Here is a 21403-nt window from a genome sequence, read left to right as displayed (position 1 = left end):
ATATCAAGGAAAGACAGACATGGTCATGCGGCAATGATGATTTCCGACTCCGTAAATCCAAAAAAAAATAAGCGTGCAGGTAGGTAAAACAAAAGGAGCGTCGTAGTCACAAATAAAATCGTATGCTTTTTTGACAACCTGGTCAAAATGGGGACCAGCCACTTGTAAGCGTCAGAGGACCATTGTGTCAAAAAAGACCGCTATATGTAAAAGATATCGCGATGTATTATAGAAGTTCGAAGTCGAGGGCATAGGAGAGTTCATTCGTTCCAATCCCACACCTGCTTCAAAAAGTTTGCCATGTTCACCTTTTTATTCTTCATGTCCAATACCCACGGATGTTCCAGCATCCGCCATGGTGTCGCTCTTCGTGGTGGCTCTTTCTCGAGGCTATTGCTAATCAGCATAGTTCAAATTCGGAGTACATGAGCATTAACATACCAGCATTCAATAAAGTATTTGAAGTTATTCGACCAGCGGATACCATTTTCCGGCTCATCTTTCAGTTTTGGGATCGGTTGCCGTACAATATATGTCAACAAGTCAATCAAACCAGCACGAGGCTGCATCTCCGTTCCGTCGGCAGGGAATGGGAACCGATGTTGGGCAACCTCCAGCAGGGTCACGCCGAGTGACCAGACATCGGATGTGATGGTATATGATTGCCCTGTGATCCTCTCTGGTGCCATGTAATATGAAGTGCCGATGAATGTATTTGCGTCGCCCTTGGTGCCGAACTCTCCGCTGACTCCAAAATCGCAGAGCTTCACCTGGCCGTTCCGACAAAGAAGAATATTGGATGGTTTGATATCTGCACCAACGTTAACAACCTCGAGAGAGATTTGACAAAGTAAGCATACCTCGATGGATAATCTTCCTGCCATGGAGATATGTCAATCCATTCAAAACTCCTTCTGCCACTTTTCCAAGCACCTTTTCACCTGTCCGTCCACCGAGCTTTTTAACTTCCTTATATATACTATCCAAACTACCTCCTTCACAGAACTCCATCGCGATAGAGATCGTACCGGTCGACTTATCCATAAACGCACCATAGTAGAGACATATATGTTCCGAGGCGCAATCTTTGTTAAAGTTTAGTTCCCGGATAATTTGCTTCTTCACATCTGGGTTCGGGTCTGTGGTGATGATCTTCATATCGTAAATCAGCTCATGGATGGGTCGTGGGATACTTCCCTGAAACTCACCTTCAAGGCAAATACCGTCTTCCCATCCTTGAGCTTGCATCGTGTGACAGCTCCTCCTGCTCCTTCACCCAAGCTGCCTAACTCAACAATCTTTTTCTGTTCACTGGCGGCCAGCCACCCTTGGTCATCCAGATCCTCGACATCCAAAGCTCGACCTTTCTCCAGACTCAGCTTGTCTAAATCGGGGATCAGGCCGTTCACACTGTTATCTCGTTCCATCTGCACACCACCCTCGCGATCGGAATACACAGAGCTGATTGCTGATGAAGGGTCCGGCGTTCCTCCATGCGGTTGTCGGAGACCCATAGCAAACGACAGGGTTGAATAATTGGATGATGAGGCGGAGGCGGGGCCACTGCCTTTTCCATCCAAATGGGTAAAGCTCCCTGAACGCGAGCGGTCGTTCGAGTCGTTCAGCCCAGTTGTCGCCAAGGGTGGTGGCATAGGTCGAGCATTCCTCTGCGGGGGGACATCTTGGGTGCTGCCCATGGGGGTTGCGAGTCGTAGCTGGGGAGGAGGGGGCCGACCAGAGGGACGTTGTGGCTGGGGCGCATCTGAGGCGGCAGGAACGCCATTACCGGCGACAGGACGACTCGTGGCAGAGGGAGGGATGCCCAAGGTAAGCTTAGGCGGCCGGGGACTATTGGGATTGCCGCGATTGCCCGGGACGGGAGCTTTGAGGAGGGGAACGGGAGATGAAGACATTGCGAGATTGTTTTGCCTCTCACCGGGCAAGAACAACTCGTTAGGATCCGTCGTGGTAGCCAGATCGGCGGTGTTTTCTGGCAGCGACTAAGTATCGAAATTAGGAAAGGAGGAAGGTGTAGAGTCGTGAGGGAGGAGTGGGAACAAAGGGTCGTGGGGCTAGAAGCGGCGGTTGCAGGCAAAGAGGGGCTCGATCAAGGCCGCGGAGCTAGGGGAAATTATGGGAGAGCTGGTATGCGCAGCAGGAAATGCGAACGGCAGCTCAGGCAAGAATGGATATGAGGGGCGAGGAGGGGAATCAAAGAAGAAACGGCAAGCGTTGGGCCAACAAGAGGGATCAACGGCGGGTAACGAATCCCCAGCGAGCGAGTGACGAAAGAGAACAGTGGTGATAGCGAGAGGTAATAATGATGGCGGCAACGACGGCGAGTAACCGTCGAAGCGATGGATGGATTAAAAACGACCGGACAGGGCAGAGCGCGAGGTGCAGGATGAGGGGGTATGGAGGAGGGCGAGACTGAGGGAGAGCGATGAGAACGAGCGTCGGGGGCCGTTCAGTCAGGCGGTTGATTGCACGTTGGCTGCAAACCGTCTGGAACTCTGGATGGTCCAGGAATGCAAGACGACCAGGCTGGGCTTCAACTGGGCGCTTATGGTAAATTGCGAATCGCAAAGAATGTGTCAACGGTCAAGCTGTCACTTGTTCAAAGTTGGTCTGGTTGAGAGATATGGCTGTTGCTAAGGCACCGCTAGGCATCCATCAAAACTCTTACGATGAAATCATCAACACGGCCACCATCTTTGACACTTCATCGGAATCCTCAACCTGAGACACCGAGCCGCCGACCCTCGAGGTCAGAGGAACATGTTTCACCACTCAGGCTGCGCACTGGAGTCGCGACTGTGGCTTTCCTGCCTCCCCCACCGGCTGCGCCTCATCCTGGAGACCACCATCCGATGATCAAACAAACGTTGTCCGTCAGAAGGAAATACGCAGTGGTTAGATTGTACACCCCAAGGATGCAGCGGTATTGCTACGTTGCAACAGCAACATCTTTGTAGCCCCTCTCTTTTACATGAGAGGACAGATGTATTCCCAGGAAGCAGCGCAGGCCGTATGGCAGAGAGCAAGTCAGCCTTGTGAGGCCAAGCATTCTCCGGCCCCAGCTGACGCACTGTCTTGAGTCCTTGACTCTTGACTCTTGTGCCTCTCCCAGTCTCCCTTCTCCAACTCCCATGTTATAATACCACTATGATTTCATCCAGCGTACTCTGTATTACCCTTTCTCAAAGAATATTACTGCCGGCTTGCCGGTCGATACCTGAGACATGGAGTTCGTCTCTCCATGCACGGAGTAGATACGAAGAGTCGAAGAGTGAAGAGTGAAGAGTGAAGAGTGAAGAGTGAAGACAGACAAGACATCGGGCTCGTCTCAAGACTCAGCCTCGCCTCCAAATTGAGTATCGCGCATCGACAGCCCTGCGCTGTGGCGAGTGCCCTTGTGACGCCTTCTATTCGAGCAATCTGTTTCAGACCTTTGGATTGTACCTGAAGATCACGCATTTCGCCCGCCCATCAGCTCATCCCAGCATCTTTAATTTCCAGCAGGTCCAGCACCATATTTTCGCCTTGACGCTTTGTATCTCACTGTTCAGTGCTCACTGCTCAGTGACCACTCTCCCAACAAGTTGTGGGCAGAGACGCGCGGCGAAGGACGATCCTCTTGCCCAAATCCCCACTGCAATCCGATCAATCGAATGTGACTTGATAACGAGCCTCGGCGCCTAGGCGAGCGAACCAGCAAAACCAGTTGCTGTCAGCGACCTCGTTTTCGGCTCTTCGAGGTCGACTCCAAGTCTCCAACTTGCAGAGGAAAAGGATCTGGGGCGAGTACAGTATATACGGCAAACAAAGGCCGCTTTGTGCATCAGGATTCGGGATCAATTAGGAACGAAGGCCAGGCCTTTTTTCCCCCTTTTTCTTACTCCCAACGAGCCTCTTATTGGCATGCCATGCGAAATCGTGGACTGTCATGGTTCTCTCAATAATGATATCCGGGGTCTGGACTGAACTACGGCACTTAGGGTGCGATAGATTGACGGTTTCTAAGAATAACAACGCCATTCAAGCCACTTCCTTGTCTTTCCCCCCTGTTAATATGGAGTCGACGACGGACTTGAGTTCCATTTGAAGAGTTCTTGGAGGATGTTGGCAAGAAAGAGAACTCTTCCCCTGATGATCAGTGGAGCTTGGATGGTTTCCTTCGTTTACTCGCGAACGCATGCCAGACTGCCAGTCTGATGAATCCTGACCAGAATTGATTCATGATTAATCATGAAAGACTAGTTCACTATACGGATAACTGACTGTTCCAATCGTTTGACCAGATCGTGCCTTGCTTGAAGTTTCTCCCGCTAGGGGCACGTATCCGCCAAGACCAGTTCACTCAGTTAGATGACGAAGGTGGACAAATCCACTTCCGCAAGGGCTCTATCACTATGAGAGGACGACCTGATGATAGCTTTGGCAGGAATAAGAACAGAAGGCAGGGCCGCTCTCAATCTCCATATGCCTAGTGCTCATCGCAGGAACATTTTGAGAACACCCTGGCCCGCGTCTGCCTCGTTGGTATTGTCGTCTACTCGAGGTCAAAGCACTAAGCTTTAATTAAGCAATCAGTGCGCAGAAGAGGCGCACCAAGGCCGGTGTGGCCAACCGCCAAGTTCAGTGACAGCCTAAAATAATCATGAAACTCTCATTCTTCTGGTCATTTCTTGTCCTCTGACGCGGCGTTGCCGAGTTTGTGAGTCAAGACTCAAGACTCAAGAGCTTACAGTAAGATGAAAGATTTCCCATCCGACCCGATGCCGAAGGCCGCGGTTTTGCCGCATATGCAGGACCTCTTCCTGTTTTGAATTTGGTTTCAACGCATGACGCCTGGATTAAGTGTATTGAAGAAGCGGGGGGTACCTTGTAACAACCGAACAGTGGTGCTCCATGTTTCTCCCGCCCCGTGCAAGTCCCATTTCCCGTCAACAAATGTATCGGCGGTCCTTCCGAACAATTAAAATTCCCTGTTTTATCGATTGATTTCCTTAATTTCTCGCTGCTGGGCTGAAATTAACTTGGAATAATGCAATTGCTTTGGTGCCCCCATTTATTCGAGATATAAATGGCAACACTGGAACCAGGGGCAGGCGGAGAAGTCATTGTCTGCTGCTGCACGATTGGCCAGGCGGGTTGATGGCAAAATCAAGAGTGGGCTGCTGTGGGGCGGCGTGGTCAATGGTGTCAGGAACGGAGTGAAGAGTCCCCGCAGCACGCGACCCCATTGGCTTTCCGCCCAGGATGAAACACTCGCCAAGCCTGCTTGAACAACGTTTGGTCTTTCCCCTGAAAATAAGCAGGACTGGAGGATGGAGCTCCGCCGCCCAAATCAACGATGGTATCAGGATGCTGAATTGGATGACAGCGAACTGTCTGAGGAATTGGTTGCCGCCAGGCAGAGCAGTGCGGCATTGGGCAGGCCTATTAGAAGCTGAAAGTCCAGAACAACTCAGGAGAGGCCATCGTTCGACTACCCGCTCCGGTTGGCCATTCACAGACAAAGAGCCGAACTGATAGACAAAGATCAACATGCAACCTCCGGTTCCTGGGAAATAGGAGAGCGACAACACTGTTCACGGTGGCCAACTAACAACGGACTAGTCGCCTAGCAGGCTGGTAGTCATGGAAGCGACAATAGATCTCCGCCAACCACAAAGAGAGCACGAGGCCGGCTCGCCGTTATTGGGTTTGTTCAGGGGGTTGCGCGGCCCCATGGTCGAGTACACCGCTGTGACCCTCTCCACTCCCTCTCTCCTGTGCCGATTGCGTCCCTGGAGCGATCTCCCAGGCTAATCTCCCAGATGATACAAAGCCCCCGGCTTCGCCCTTTCATCTGGCGCTTCCTTTCTGTTCTTTCTTACTCAAGTCCAAACTTCGTCCTGCTTGAAGCATCACTCACTTGACTACGGTCGTCCAGTCTTTTTACAACCAACTACCCACATTCTTTAACCCCAACTTCACAACTCAAGACTACCTTGACGGTTTTTTTCTTCCACGACCAAATCAATCAAAATGCGTTTCTCCGCTGCTACCATCGCCCTCTTCGCCGGCCTTGCCGTTGCTGGTGACATCCAGACCGTCTACTCGACCGAGGATGTTACCATCACCTCGTGCGCTCCCACTGTGACCGACTGCCCTGGCAACACCGCTCAGACTTCGGCCCCTGCTGAGCCCACTGGTACCTCTCCCGTCGAGTCCAGCGTTCCGGTTGCCCCTGAGGCCCCCAGCAGCAGCAGCAGCGTCGCTGTGCCCCCTGCTCAGCCTACCGCCAGCTCTCCGGTTGTTCCTCAGCAGCCCCAGCAGCCCGAGCAGCCCTCTGGAAGCATCTCCGTCATCCCCGTGACCACCTGCATCCCCACCGTCACCTACTCTACCATCTCCGTCACCCCCACCGTTGCTCCCACCACCTCTAAGCCTGTCATCCCTGGCAACCCCACTGGCGTCGCCCCCACTGGCAGTGCCTCCGGTACCGCCTCGGCTTCGTAAGTTCTCACGTCTGTCATATATCAATACGCAGCTTCTAACCTTCTTCGCAGTGCCACTCCTTCTCCCCCCACCTTCACTGGTGCTGCCAACGCTGTCTCCAACTCTTTCGGCTTCGCTGGTGCCGCCGCCGTCGCCGCTATCTTCCTGGCATAGATTCTTTTCTCTTTTATGTCAATAGTATAGCCCTGGGTTACTCGTGATTCAAGATGGCCGCGCCAGGCCAAGTGTCTAGCGTGGTTGTGGTGATGAAACGGGGTTTGCATGTGCAGACCGGGGTTTCGTTTCAGTTTTAGTGTTGTGGTTTGGGGAGAGTAATCTGATTCTTCAGTCTTATATTTCGATATCTTTCTCGATTTTCTCTTGAACATTTTCTTTGGCTTGCCGGATTGCTTCGGAGTTTTTGTGAAGCTCAGTCTTGGTGGCTGGATACGATTTAATGTAAACCATGAACGTCCTTCACATACTGGTCAATTTCTTCGAAGTAATAATATATAGGTAATCTTAATTCTTTTCTCCAGTGAGTGCCATGAATTCTTAGTAGTAGTAGCGGCACCAGCGAGGTAGCGGGCGTACCTGCCTGTCTGCGCCTAGTGTCAGGCCTAAGGTCACGTCAGATGCTGGACGGTCTGATCGCAAGATTCTTCGAAGGAAATGATGATATTCAAGCCAGTCCAGTGGCTGACGCTGCGCGTCATTGGAACCACCGGGCCAAGTTCCAACAAGACCTTCTTGTCCATGGGCCATGACAGGTCGACTATTTGTATGTCATAATTCTTCGTGTGTGACTATCGATACTTTATTCAAGTCCTGGTAATAATGCTCCAATCCCTGGTCTTATTCTGAATCCCAAGCTGCGACTGTTGTTCTTGGCCTGCTCCTTTTCCTTCCCTGGCTAAGTGGCCATGGAGCGAAGGCTTATCTCCCGTATTCCTTTGAACACCTTTCCCCCAGCGGTCTGACAGATATCAAATTGAGAAAGAGCCATTTGGGCAGCTCCAGGAATCCTCTACAGTCTACACCGTATATCTTATTATTATCTCCAAGTATAACATCATTTAAGGGAAGCCTAGTGCGCGTTGTGAGTGGTGTCTCGCTTCTATTACTGTATTCAGGGTCTTCAAGTCTTTGTGTCCTGTATTTACGTTACGAAGCGACAAATTAAAGAAGAAAGAAAGAAAAGAAAGAAACCAATTCATGTTGACAAGCGTGCTTCTCTTATGCCAGAAAATAAAATCACCAAGGACCACTGCAGGGCGCCGGTGAGCTGACAAAGGGAGTCAAGGCAGAAGGCGTGGTGGCAGTGTTGCTGCGGATTTTCTGCTTCTCCTCTTTGTCCAAACAACCAACAGCAATAGCATAGCATCGCCTTGCGAACCACCAAGGAAGGAAACTGTTTCTAGCTCCACGCTTGGATGCTCCAGAAAACAGTTTTGAACTTTCTGCCTGTGCAAACTTTCATTGGTCTTCAGCCTTCCTCTCGCTGACAGGATGAGCAGACCCTGCGCTTTGGGTTTCCGCCCTCCTACACATGGTGGTGTATGTAGTCTACGAGGTCAACAAAGAAGATAATAATGGGAGGTTGTGTCTGCATACACAAATGCACGCCTCATACCTTCGAGGCTTACCGTCTCAGGGAAAAGAAGGATTCGGGGGCCAAGTTGGATCGGAGTTGATTCAGCGGGGCAAACCACCACTTCGCCTTCGCTGTCGCCGTCGCCGTCAATACTACTCCGCTACTTACAAGGCGATGCGCCAACGTCCCATCAAAAGACCCAGTTCGCTTATTACCGAAACCAACATTAAACCTCCGGCCATGAGCTCATTGCCGCTTGCAGGCGATCGTTCCGTGCGATCCGCCCCCGGTCAGGCGGCGCAGTGTTTGGGCTTGGTGTATGGTCTGCTCCTTTGTTGGTTTTATGGTTCAAAGACTGGAGTCGCCAGCACCGCCTCAGGAGTCAGGCAGGCTGCGTTTGATAAATAAGTTGTGAAATCTTCGCACGCCTTATGGGAGCTGCTCTCCATATTCACTTTTCTCGTGACCGATCGACTGATTATATCTCGTGTGGCGATCCACTTTGGTCGTATTTTCCACCTATATTTTTGGTTCACTCCCTCGTACTCGCCAGTTGCTCGGTCCATCCAGGAAAGGCCCTTGCGGTTGATTCGCTCTTGCATATAATAGAAGAGCCCTCTCCTCGCTTTCCCTGGCCTTTCTTTCTCTTCCCTTTTCTCTGCCTCCATGCTATCATTCAGCGTCCAGATGGATCTCTCCTCGCTAGAAGGCCCTCCCATCCGGGACTCCAGATTCTCCAGTCCCACGCCAAGCGCGGCAAGTGTCCCCCATATTCGACTGGAGGACACATTCAGTCCTGTGAGCCCGATGAATACCAATACCTGGGACCTTCCTCCGAGGCCCGCATCGACAAGCGCCATTGCCTCCCGCAGCAAATACCCTAACACAGGATCCAACGGACTCCGGCCAAACATCCATCCCAACGAGTACAACGCCAGGCAAAACTACCGCACACCTCCGAATCAATCTTTACACCCTGGAGTATCCCGTGGAGTATCTCATCACTCTGGCGCTACCTTGTCGCCGTGTCGACCTCCACGCACCCATTCTAGCAGTGTATCATCACCGCACCAACTTGTCTGGATTGAAAGCGAACAAATATGGGTCTTGACAACTAGAACAATGACACCAACACAACCACAACGACCGCAATATTCCAGATCAAGTCCAGGCTCAGGCGCAAACACCGGGTCACAATTCCCTTCACGAACAACAAATTCATATCCCCCACACCCGGCCAACCCATACCCACCCCAATCGACGAATCTATACCCTCCAACTGCGGATTTCGCGGTTGATACTGAGCCCGAGGACCTCCCGCCACCTTACGAACAACATGTCTTCGATCAGCCCCTAGGGCCTATTCTACCCGCCGTAGCAAGAGTGCTCCCTGAGGAAATACCACAACGTGGATCTCGATGGGCCGCCATTGGGCGGCGTGTTAGCTGAGGGGCTTGGAGTTGGATGAGGCATGTGAACTATTCTAGTGAATCTACTTCACCTACGACTTCACAAGGTGTAAGGGAAACCGCCATTACAACCGCTTTTCGCCGCTCCGGACCATTTCGCGCCACAACCATTAATTCACATAAAAGAGACGACGTTATGACACTATTGAAGCTCACGTGTCCGGGGGCATAGACTCCTAAACTCGTTGATCTGTTCTTGCATATCTACGCAGCTGTGCTAGCGTTGAGAATTACTTAATTGATACCTGGAAGTTTTAGCGTGTCATTTCACAGCGAAGATACCTCAAATGAATCAACCATTAACTTTATATTTGCTTTTGGTTCGTAATATGTCTTGGGTTCTCGTATTCCTTTGCTGGGCGTAGTCAATGTGTAAGGCTCGTGGTGTGGAAAGCACTACCTATTTAAGGTAGGTATAACTACATGTTTGTCACCTCCAGAAATGCGAACCAGCCCTCCACCCCCCCCCCCCTTCTATAGTCCTCCGTCGTAACCCTAAGACTTGGAATGCATCATTCGGCTGTGGGCTGTATACCAATGTCATGCATACAAGTTATAGTGATTAGTTTTGAGTGGAGACCCCAGACCTGGCCAGCCTCCTGTTAAGTGGGCGCTATCTGCACGATAATTTAATCTGAGTCGATAGCCCGCTGCAGCTGCATTTCCTCGTAATTATTATTGTGTGCGTTAATATGACCTATTATAAATCATGATAAAATAGTGGAGGGTGGAGGGTGGATGTGATGGAGTCATAGATGTGCCCACTAAAAGCGGCGCCGTGTCAGGCCAAATACGGAAATTTCAGCATTGGACCCAAACGTCCATGGACATACTTGTGATACCTTGTTTCAGGCGCAGATGCCTAACACAATGATACCAATAACCGCAGGAAGTAGAATAATACCTCATTAGAGGCAGGCCGCTGAAGGCAAAATTGGCCACACAGCAAAAGCCGTCTGATGCTCCGAGTGCCTGCTCGTTCTCCACCTACGAACTGCTGGGGGTCTGGCAAACCGGCCTTCAGCTTCCCACTCGGAGGTGTCCAAACAACAGATATTTTAGTCATGGACAAATAAGAATTCGTATCTAAAGGGGAAGTGACAACTTCTGCAGGCGCCTAGGATGATTGGAACAAGCGGATTTGCCTACGGCCATGGGGTACTACTGTTGGTGCGAGCACACGCTAAGGAGCCAGCCTCCAGAATTCTTGTCCTGTCAAGGCCGGCGGGCCTACTATCGGAGTTCGATGAGATTCTCTGACAGCTCAGCAGAAACAGACCGACTGTTTTTTTATCAGCTCTTTGTTCCTGGTCTTTGATCCTTTGCTCTTTCTCCTCCTTTGTTGCTTGTTGAATGATGCGAACAAGAAGCTGAAGATAATTCCTCGATAATTCCACCGCCTTCGTTCATCTTCGATCGAGCCAACCAATCAGCGGCCCCGCTCCCCCCGTTGAAAATGGTCCATTCGAAGAGTTTCTTCGGTTTCTCTCGCTCGTCTCATTCTCCTCAACCCCAGAAGTCTTCGTCCTCCAAGTCCAAGTCCAAGTCTTCTTCCCCCTCCAAGTCTCACTCTCGTTCCTCTTCCTCTGCATCCGCCTCTGCCTTTGCGCCGCGGCCCCGTAATCCCCATCGCAGCTCTCACGACCCCGACTCTCACCCGCTCAATCTTCCGCCCGACGAGCTCCGTCGCCTGTCAGCCATGGCCGCCGCCGCCGCTGACCCCCGCAGCTCGATGGACATCGACAGCAATGACCCTCGTCTTGGGAGCCCCTCCGAGCCAGCCCAAACCAACGGGGAGCAACAGCCTCACCAACAAAGCCCGACCCCGCCACCCCATCGCTCCAGCGGTAACACAGACGAAGCCGACTCTTGCAAGTTGGCGGGGAACAAATTTTTCAAGGACGGAAACTACAACAGGGCTATTGAAGAGTTTACCAAAGGTTTGCTTGCCATTTCCTAGCCATATTTCGAGTCTTTAGGTTTGGTTATTAACGCTGAGTAGCCATTGAACTCAATTCCAATTCATCTATCTACCGGTCAAACCGAGCTGCCGCGAACTTGGCCGCCCACCGATACCTAGAAGCCCTTGAAGATGCAGAACGAGCCGACGAGCTGGACCCCGGAAACCCTAAAATTCTGCACCGGTTGGCCCGTACCTTAACCAGTCTAGGTCGCCCTGCTGAAGCGCTTGAAGCGCTTGATCGCATCCAGCCTCCGGCCTCAGCCGCGGACCGACAAATCGCAACAAACATGCTTCGCTTCATCAATCAGGCGAAGGACACCTTGTCTGAGAACCGCGGTGTTTCCATGGTGCTGTACTGCGTTGATCAGGCGCGGCAACTTCTTGGTCGGGGCGTGAAAGAACCCCGTGCCTGGACGCTGATGACGGCAGAGGCCCAACTGAAGATGGCCACAGGAAACTCATTCGGAAAGGCCCAGGATATCGCTGTCAACATGCTCCGAGAAAACAACCAGGACCCTGATGCACTTCTGATTCGCGCGAGGGCCTACTACGGGCTGGGTGAGACGGATCAGGCGCTCAAGTCGCTCAAGATTTGTCTCGGACTGGACCCTGATATGAGTGCCGCGATCAAACTCCTTCGCATGCTGCAGAAGCTCACGCGAACAAAGGAAGAGGGAAATGCTGCTTTCAAGGCCAAGGACTACCGCAAGGCTATTGAGCTCTACACACAGGCGCTCAACGTGGACCAAGCCAACAAGGACATGAATGCCAAGATCCTTCAGAACCGTGCTCAAGCTTATATCAATCTTAAGGAGTACGATGATGCCGTCAACGACTGCACCGAAGCCCTTCGATTAGACCCGACATACCTCAAGGCGCAGAAGATGCGTGCCAAGGCCCACGGCGGCGCTGGTAATTGGCAAGAGGCCGTCACAGACTACAAGGCTGTTGCTGAGGCCAACCCCGGCGAAAAGGGCATTCGGGAGGACATTCGCCGTGCCGAATTTGAACTCAAGAAGGCGCAGCGGAAAGACTTCTACAAGATCCTGGGTGTCTCCAAAGATGCGAATGAGACAGATCTCAAGAAGGCCTACCGTAAGCTTGCCATTAAGTATCACCCAGATAAGAACCGTGACGGCGAAAAGGGCGACGAGATGTTCAAGGAAATTGGCGAGGCTTACGAGACTCTCATTGACCCTCAGTATGTTTCCTTCCGACTTGGATTTTGTTTCCTCCGCAGATTGCTAATTATTACCACAGGAAGCGCGCTGCCTACGATAACGGCGAAGATCTCATGGACCCCGCAGATATGTTCGGCGGTGGCGGTTTCGGCGGTATGGGCGGTATGGGCGGTATGGGTGGAATGGGTGGAATGGGCGGAATGGGCGGCATGGGCGGTATGGGAGGCACCCATATCAACATCGACCCCAGCGTTCTCTTCAACATGATGAATGGTGGCGGTGGCGGATTCGCTCATGCTGGCGGCGGCCATCCTTTCGGCGGCGGCGGCGGCGGAGGACAGCGCGGGTTCCCAGGCGGATTCCCGTTCTAAGCTGCCGCTCCGCTTGTCCTATCAGAAGTTGTCCACCCCACCCTATTCCTCACCATTCTCCCTTTGCACTGCTATACAAAACGCGATACAACGAAACGAAACGACATAAAATTGGGTCCAAAATCAAAAAGCAAAGCATACATACATACAATCCGGCAGGTGAACCCAAACGGAGAACAACTTTCTTTTTTTGTTTCCTGCGCAGCACTCCGCATCTGCATCGCATGGTGTCATCTATTTGTCGCCTATTCACTTCTATCTCCATACCTATCTTATCATGCTTGCTTTCTCCATTCGTCATTCGGGGCCTTCTTCACGGAGTTTTATCTTCTTCCAGCACCCTGTCTGTACTATGCTTGCTATGTTCGGCGCTACATTGCTTGCTTGCTTACTTGCTCGCATGAACCAGATAGACCGTTTTATTTTTTCTTCTTCCTTCCATTTCGTTCCATGTTTGTCTTCTTATCTCTTTTTGTCTCCTGCTGGTCTCGTCTTGGGCCTTGACCACTCCCCCTACCGCTCAAGGAGAAACTCTTTCTCGCTTTTGCTCACTGCTCCATACATCCGACCTCAAAAGACTAGTTTGGATTGGATCATCTCGGCGTTTTGCTATATACCTGGGTTACTTTTTACATTAAATTTTCTTTTTTTTTTACCATCTATCTCGTTCCATCATTTGTGAACAAAGGTTGGGATTGCCGATGGATATCATGAATGGGTATGAAATATGAATCATTGATGATTGCTATCTCTCTTCTTAAAATACAGTAATACGTTCGTCATTTGGATTATATATATAAGTGTAGGTTCGTGCCTCGTGGCGTTTTTAAATGATTCACAGCTCTTGGTTGGCTGTATGTTTAGGGTACAGTCGAGATATATTTAGCGTAGGGCATGCGGCATGCCAGCCAAAACTTTATACTACTATTCCGTATTCCATGGGTCATATTATTATTATTGGGTTGTCGTCATACGACATCGCGGACGGGGTTATATTCAATTGTAAAAAACACAGTTAAGTACATCAGGGGGGATATATACATGCTCACCATATCAAAAAAAAAAAAAAACAAAAAACAAAGCACAATAGGGGTAAAAATGGTAGGAATATCAAAACAATGGAGGCTAGGTGGGTCATCATCAACGTCAAAATGTCATACGAAGAAAAAAGGAAATTAGAAGAAAAATTCAATATCCAAGTCCCGAAAGAACAGTCCTTGTCTCTGCGAGAGCCATCCCGCACACCCCTAGAGCCCGCACCTGGCTACCTTTGCGAAGCCGTTGCAATCCCAATGCAACCTTCCATCCTTCAGTTTCCTGGAGAACGAAGAGGTATCGACGACCTTCTTGGTCCCGGATTGTAGCACGGAGGACATGGAGTCCGCCGTAAGGCTGGCCTTCTTTGCTGTCTGTGCTGTTTCGGCTGAGGAACGCTGGAGAGGCGAGGCGGCAGGTATTCTTGCAGACTTTGAGGAAATTGGCCAAGTATGCGTCAGACTCCTCGGGCGAGGGTGCATCGTTGGTACTGCGGCGGAAGAACGTCTGGTTTGCTTTTTGGGCGTTCGGCTTTGGCGGACCTACTTGTGGACACCATACCTCGACGAGTTTCATCGTCCAGGCTTTAACGTCCCATTCGCGTTGGGGAACACCGCGGACGTCGTCGTCAATGAAGAGGCCTTCCGTAGTAATGCGGAGGACTAGCCCATCCGTGACCATTCCTTGGCCGGACACTAATTGGGCCACCGGAGTGCGAGGGAACGCTTGGTTGAAGGCGTAGACACCCCTGATAACAATCTTGTCAGGGTCCTTAGTCTCATAAGTTCCTCTATGGGATGGCGGTGGGGTTGTGCGTGCTGTTGACTGCGAAGGTGCGTAGGAAGATTCCGAATATACTGAACCTTGAGAAGCACCTCCGTACGGTCGCCTAGGTCGGTCGTAGGGTCGGAATGAATATGCATCATCATCTGCCGCAGGAGCGCTGGCCTTTGAGGGAGACACTGGCGGCTTCTTGGGGGACGGTGTACGAGGTGGTGGTGCCGACGCACTGGATACCTTTGAGGCTGTTGCTCCGGCATCCTTCGCGGCCGCCTCTTTCGCGTCCCGGGCCTTCTTCTCAGCATATTTCTTTGCGGCAGCCTCCTTCAGCGCAGCAAACTTTGCATCGGCCTCTTTCTTTGCAGCGGCCTTTGCGGCCGCTTCTTTTTCCGCAGCCTCCTTCTCCGCCCTGGCCTTCGCCTCTGCCTCCTCTCGCGCAGCCTTGGCCCGAGCCTCCGCTGCCTCTCGTTCAGCGCGTGCACGAGCTTCTACTTCCCTTTGCCGAGATTTGGCGGCTTCTCTCTCCGCCTGGAGTTTTGCTTCGGCTGTTTCCCTCTCCAATTTCGCGCGGTGCTCCGCCGCTTCTTTCTCTGCTCGTAGCTTAGCCTCCCTGGCGGCCGCTTCTCTTGCGGCCGCCATTTCTCTCTCTAGTTGCTCTCTGCGCTCCCGCAGCTCCTTTTCCATCTTCTCTCGCTCGCGCTGCCTTTCTTTCTCTCGAGATTCCGCTTCCCGTTTCCGTTTGAACTCCTCCATCTTCCGTCGCAGCTCCTCCTTCCGCCTCGTCTCCTCCCGAGCCTTCTCCCAATCCTCCGCAGTTTGTGGTTTACTTCCAGAACCTCCCGATTTGGGGCCAGTGCCCCCAGGGGTGGAATCAGCGTTATAATTCGAATTAGGACCAGGAGTAGCCTGCGGTGGCGGGTCATTATTAGCCCTATATTGATTCCCTGAATACTGATTTCCTGGTGGGGGTCCACCAGCGAAGTTTCCCCCGTAATTACCCTGTTGATGTCGCCCTCCAGACTGGCCTCCATGGTTTCCTCCTCTGGAATAACTTGTTCCCCCGCCACCTTGACTACCTGCACCTGATGCGCCTGGTCCTCCGGACCCAAACCAGTTGGCTCCAGATCCAGGTCCTTGCCCAGACGCTCCACTGCCGGCCTGGTAATTGCCGAATGCCCATCCTCCAATCCCAACGACGCCAACCGCAAGGATCGCGATTCCCACCCCCCCGCCGCTTGCGACGGTCGTCGCATACCACAATTGCAACACTGGGACCAGGGTCATCCACACGTAAACTGCGACAAGCGTACATGCAGAGCCTGCAAGGAAGCTATTCCGTTGACATTGCAGTGACGGAAGATAGAGAAAGCCCGAGCCCGACGAATGTGGGGGTATTACGAAGATATCGTAGTTTCCTTCTGGGAGATCGGAGGACTTGCGGTACTCGCCGTGCGTAGTGTTTGGCTTCTCGCCATGCGGAGGTGGAGGAGGCGGGGGCCCGTCGTCCATGTTTCACCGATTGGGGTATATAAGGACAGCGAAGGAAAAGCCTTAACTGAGAATGACCTTGTCCAACGTTGATTCCTGATTGCGGCGCAGCTGTTCCGACTTCGACCCGACTTCCCTCTCCTCCGACTATTTCGAAACCGATAGGAACTGACACGTAATGGGTAGGGAATAGATCATATTCGCCGCGACATAAGCTGGGCGCCGAGTCGTGTCCCAGCGCTTGCTTGGAGGGTGTCAGCGAGGATAGGACGGGCCTGGTCTTGCGTGGTCGTCTTGCGTGGTCGTATTGAGACCAATAAAGATGAAGCGATAAGAATAATTGTAAGAATATATATAGAGAGTAAAATATAGTGAAGAGGAGATGGAGATGGGTGGACACAGAAGAGAAGAAAGGGGGGAAGTGGGATGGGCGAAGAAGTCGAAAGGAAGACGAGGTGGGCAGGCGGCAACAACTAAAGTTGTGAGACGATGCGTTTCTGGGATCAGCGCTAGGTTGTGACCACGACAGCACAGCCAACAGAACCGACAGAAGCAGTTAGTCAGAAGACAAAAGGATTCAGCGCAGAAGAGAAGAGGGAAGGAACTCTTTCAGTGACTGATTTCGCCCGACGGGAGCCTTGTTTTCTTCCCCCAGGGGAGCTGCAGGAAAGGTCAAGGATGCAGAAGATAAACATCCGGCATTATTGTTTACCAACACAGCCTTTGCCCCTCCCCTGATATACGAAAATTCCGAATCAAATGTACACCATAACTCCGTAGACGGATGGAATTTCTGGATTTATTTTCCGCATCTAATCGATCTCGATTGAGTTCTCATAAAGCCCCCCATTCCGGTTCGTTTATACTCCATAACGCATTCCGAGCGGTAACTTAACAAGCAACTTTAACCAGAGGTTGGGCCACCTCATTCATTTTAATCTGACAGTGATGCGTCTGGACATATCGACTCGCCAAAACGCCTTTCCCTTAGACAGAGCATCGAGCACAGCGAACAATCCCTCCAGTGTTGAAGCGATCCAATTGTTTGTTTTGATTTATCCGGTCCAGGTCTAGCGTGCTGTTCTGTGATTGGCGGTTATCTGCTTAGATAATATAACATAAGTAACTATTCCTAAAAGGGCTAGCTTTGGGGATATCCATTTTGCCTCAGGCAGAAGCATTCATTCCGTTCGGTGCCCGCCTCATCGCTTTGGCAGTTTCAACTCAGAATTTATTCTGCGACTATCTTACACCTCATAGTAGCCCGAGACCTCTAATAGGTTATCAAAAATACGTTAAAGAGAGCTTCTGAATGACATAAACTTGTGATCCATGTTATCATGCCTCGCTATCCGATGACTGGCGAAACTTACCGTACGGTATCGGATTCTTGGTATTAATACAGCTAAGTTTGCCCTGATTTTGCCATAATTGCTGGCTGTCGGGGCGTATGATACGGCCCGTGACCAGCAACCTTACTCGCCCACACGGGGGTAATTAATGCCTGGGGATGCCTAGGGAACGTTAAAAGGTACCTTCACCCGACACGTACCTGAGGCATCCACGTTCGGAGGCTGACCTGCATCACCGCTTCGACTGGCCAGGGCTCAGATTCCTCACATCTCCCCGGCCTTGTTAGGTGTCATAATTCTTGCCTTCTTTACTTGCGCCTCTTTCGTCCCTCCACCACCCCTCTCTCATTGACTGACCCTTGGGGGTTGTCAGGCACCGCCCCCAACGTCACCGCCTCTCTCGTCGTCGAGCCCACCTCCTCCCCACCGACAACTGGCATTCTCGTGCATCTGCCTGCCGAGGGTTGCTCCGATATCCCTGGTCTTAGCCCAGAGTCTGTCCTTTCTCTCTATGCAGCAACGGTAGCCACGTTCGCCCTCAACAAACTCCCGTTCCTCCCTCCCCACGGGGCTCATCCATTCCTTCCCTCCTCCCCGCCATGGCCTCCTATCACTCCCAGTCCCACCAGAGCCATGCCGCTCAGCATCGGCCGGTTCCTTCATACAACCCGGTTGCCGCGATGACTGCGCCCGCTGGAACTTTCTTGCCCAACACCAAAGTCCAGGTAGGTAGCCACCGGGTTGTAATCGAGAAATACCTGTCCGAAGGTGGATTCGCCCATGTCTATGTCGTACGGCTCTCGCAGCCTGTAGATGGCACCGACAAGGCCGTTTTGAAGCGGGTGGCCGTCCCCGACAAGTCTGCGCTTGCCAACATGCGAACCGAGGTCGAGACTATGAAGAAGCTCAAAGGCCACCGTCACATTGTCAAGTACATCGACTCCCATGCGTCGCAGCTCAAAGCCGGTGGCTACGAGGTGTTTCTCCTGATGGAATATTGTGCAGGTGGGGGGTTAATTGATTTTATGAACACCCGGTTACAGAACCGCTTGACAGAGCCGGAAGTCATCAAGATCTTTTCCGATGTCGCCGAGGGTGTTGCTTGCATGCATTACCTTAAGCCTCCTTTACTACACCGAGATTTGAAGGTGGAGAATGTCCTTATCTCTCGCCATGGAAGTACTGCGCTCTACAAGGTCTGTGATTTTGGGTCGTCTGCTCCACCACGCCCTGCAGCAACCTCGGCTGCAGAGGGTCATCTGATCGAAGACGATGTGCAACGACACACGACACTGCAATATCGAAGCCCGGAGATGATCGACGTTTATCGGAAACAGCCGATTGATGAGAAGAGTGACATATGGGCCCTGGGGGTCCTCCTATACAAACTCTGCTACTATACCACCCCGTTTGAAGAGGTTGGACAGATGGCGATTCTGAATGCATCCTACAAGTTCCCCTCCTATCCCAAATTTTCAAGCCGGCTTAAAATGTTTATATGTGAGTGTTTCTCTGTCCGGACATGATCCGACATACATACTAATGGTTTGCAGCATCAATGCTTCAGGAAAGCGCGCAGAAGCGCCCTAATATTTACCAGGTACTGCGTGAGGCATGTCAAATGCAGGGACGAGAGGTTCCAATCAAAGACGTATGCGCATTCTATTCTTCCCCTGATCTACAAGCTGACAGTGCTAGATTTATGCCAACCGGTCGACATCGGAAGCGCGCCGATATCAAGAGCTTCCCCCGTCCCCAACAGAAACACCGCAACTCGGGGCCGTGTTTTCTGCACCAGTCCAAGAGACTCATGTCACTATTCCGGAGATTGCTCCAATGCGTCGCGGGCGACCAACCAGACCGGAAACTTCGGAGCAAAACTCCGCACGCCCAAGCCCGTCGCCTTTTCGTGGAGCACCTACAGACCCGTTTGCTGCGCTGGATGGTAGGAAGGCCGCCGACGAGTTCTCGGATAGATTCCCATCACTTGACCAATTCAATATTCTGCATGAGAAGAGAGGCAAATTCGAGTTTGAGCCAACGGTTGCGGACCAGAAGGAAGATGACGCTCTTGCCCAGAAGCTAACTAATGCCCTGGCCGACGACGCGTTCGCTAAGCACTCGCCGCTACCTCAAGAAACGGCCGCGGAACCTGTCAGTAGGCGGCAACAATCACGATCAACGAAGACGTCACCGGTGGAATACAACCAGTATCGCGATGAGCCACCGCGACAGACACCGCTTTATCAACCGGCACCCCAGAGACCTGCAATGATATCTACTGGTACGATGACTTCGCCACCTGAAAGCCCCGGGTTGTCAGGGTTGAAACCACCTAGTCGGCCAATCCACAGGTTCCCGTCTTCCGATCAACAGCCGAAGACTGCTGACAATGAAAAGAGGATGTCCAGGCCTGGAATATCGCCTATCCCCTCCTCAAAGTTGGAGACAGACCCGAGGATCTCATCGGACAGGCTATCAAATTTGTCAGCATCGTCGCGACCTTCGATGGAAGCTCTTCGGCCGCCACATCCGGAGGTTGATGACTCTATACATCGTTCAAGATCGGCCAACAGTCGATCTCGTCCATTATCAATCCACGCAGGCACCAAACTTGAGCTTCCACCGCGGAGCGCGGAAAGTGCCCGCTCATCACTTGAGTTACCCAGATCACCTTACGATGGTGGATCTCCGTTGCAGCACGCGAAGACCGAAGTTGAGTACGACCGCGCTAACATATCATCGGACGTGGATTATTTACGAGCGAAGGAGGGCGAATCGAATCGGAAACGCGAGAAGCGTTACAGTGGGAGCTCAAAACATAATAAGCGCTCCAGTCTCTCGACGTTGTCTTTCTCTGGCACAAAGACGCTGTTTGGTGGTCGATTTGGCGATGCTGTCCGCCGTTTTGAGGGCGGCCAAGAAGGCAGGGCTCAGTCTCCCGCCCAAGAAGACTTACCTAGACCGTTATTATCTCCAGCGTCAGGCCCTGAAACAACTGTGGAACCAATTGGGTATTCGGGTGGAGCTGATGATGATAATGATGATGATGATGGCATCTCACCCGAGATGCGCCGTGAGCTTGAACGTCGACGTCTATCGCAAGAAGAGAAGCGTGTGGCAAGTGCTGCCGCTGAATATCGTCGCCGGGTTGCCGAACAGGGAGAGGGAGGTCGGAGACCCACAGGCGATTCGACTCGAGCTCCTGCAATCATGAACAGGGTACAAACTCTATTTGGTGAAGCCAGCAAGCCTCCTCCACCACCCAAGACTGCTACTGGGTATGGGAGGTTCACAGAAACAACCGATGATGCTTTGCAGGCAAAGCAGCCGGAAGTACAGTCACGACCGAGCACGCGGGGTGCAGGAAATCCACCCGCAGCACCGAAGCAGGAGACATCAACCACGGGGTATATTGCGGCCGCACAGCGCACGGGGCCACGCCCGACGGCGCCTCCAAAGCCAAAGAGCCTCCGCGCTGGGACGACTGGCACGGACCCATCTGGATCGAGCAGCTTTGACCGTCTTCAAGGCCAGCCGACACAAGGAACCCCCACGAGTCCGGGCGAAGATTGGGAGGCGAACTTCAGCAAGAGGTATCCCAGTCTCTCCGGACTGGAGATGGTTGAGACAGAGATCGAGATACCCAAGTTCCCGGCGGTGCGGACCAAAGAGGTGTAAAAT

At 52.0% G+C, this 21403-nt stretch overlaps 6 protein-coding genes across 6 annotated transcripts; 4 read left to right on the top strand and 2 right to left on the bottom strand.

Annotated features, from left to right (window-relative positions):
- Positions 1-260: 260 nt before the first annotated feature.
- Positions 261-1913, bottom strand: MKK1 (protein kinase C signaling pathway involved MAPKK protein; the record flags this gene model as incomplete). The annotated part of the gene is made up of 4 exons (XM_041693704.1): positions 261-390; positions 442-811; positions 861-1152; positions 1209-1913. The coding sequence occupies 4 exons, from the start codon at positions 1911-1913 to the stop codon at positions 261-263; spliced, it is 1497 nt and encodes a 498-aa protein (XP_041559607.1).
- A 4120-nt stretch (positions 1914-6033) lies between these two features.
- Positions 6034-6660, top strand: APUU_60460A (GPI anchored serine-rich protein; the record flags this gene model as incomplete). The annotated part of the gene is made up of 2 exons (XM_041693703.1): positions 6034-6503; positions 6558-6660. The coding sequence occupies 2 exons, from the start codon at positions 6034-6036 to the stop codon at positions 6658-6660; spliced, it is 573 nt and encodes a 190-aa protein (XP_041559606.1).
- A 2086-nt stretch (positions 6661-8746) lies between these two features.
- On the top strand, positions 8747-9529 carry APUU_60459A (uncharacterized protein; the record flags this gene model as incomplete). Its single annotated transcript, XM_041693701.1, has 1 exon — positions 8747-9529. One exon carries the CDS (start codon positions 8747-8749, stop codon positions 9527-9529), a length of 783 nt encoding a protein of 260 aa, XP_041559605.1.
- Positions 9530-11005: 1476 nt separating this feature from the next.
- Positions 11006-13064, top strand: APUU_60458A (DnaJ and TPR domain protein; the record flags this gene model as incomplete). Its single annotated transcript, XM_041693700.1, has 3 exons — positions 11006-11489; positions 11552-12713; positions 12773-13064. 3 exons carry the CDS (start codon positions 11006-11008, stop codon positions 13062-13064), a joined length of 1938 nt encoding a protein of 645 aa, XP_041559604.1.
- Positions 13065-14252: 1188 nt separating this feature from the next.
- On the bottom strand, positions 14253-16132 carry APUU_60457S (uncharacterized protein; the record flags this gene model as incomplete). Its single annotated transcript, XM_041693699.1, has 2 exons — positions 14253-15785; positions 15878-16132. 2 exons carry the CDS (start codon positions 16130-16132, stop codon positions 14253-14255), a joined length of 1788 nt encoding a protein of 595 aa, XP_041559603.1.
- Positions 16133-18318: 2186 nt separating this feature from the next.
- Positions 18319-21400, top strand: APUU_60456A (putative serine/threonine protein kinase; the record flags this gene model as incomplete). Its single annotated transcript, XM_041693698.1, has 3 exons — positions 18319-19219; positions 19273-19370; positions 19418-21400. The coding sequence occupies 3 exons, from the start codon at positions 18319-18321 to the stop codon at positions 21398-21400; spliced, it is 2982 nt and encodes a 993-aa protein (XP_041559602.1).
- Positions 21401-21403: the final 3 nt, after the last annotated feature.

Source organism: Aspergillus puulaauensis, chromosome 6 (genome assembly GCF_016861865.1).
Source record: "Aspergillus puulaauensis MK2 DNA, chromosome 6, nearly complete sequence".
Classification (NCBI taxonomy): Eukaryota; Fungi; Ascomycota; class Eurotiomycetes; order Eurotiales; family Aspergillaceae; genus Aspergillus; species Aspergillus puulaauensis.
The sequence above is the reverse complement of the archived record's forward strand: the minus strand, read 5'-3'. Positions and strand labels throughout refer to the sequence as shown.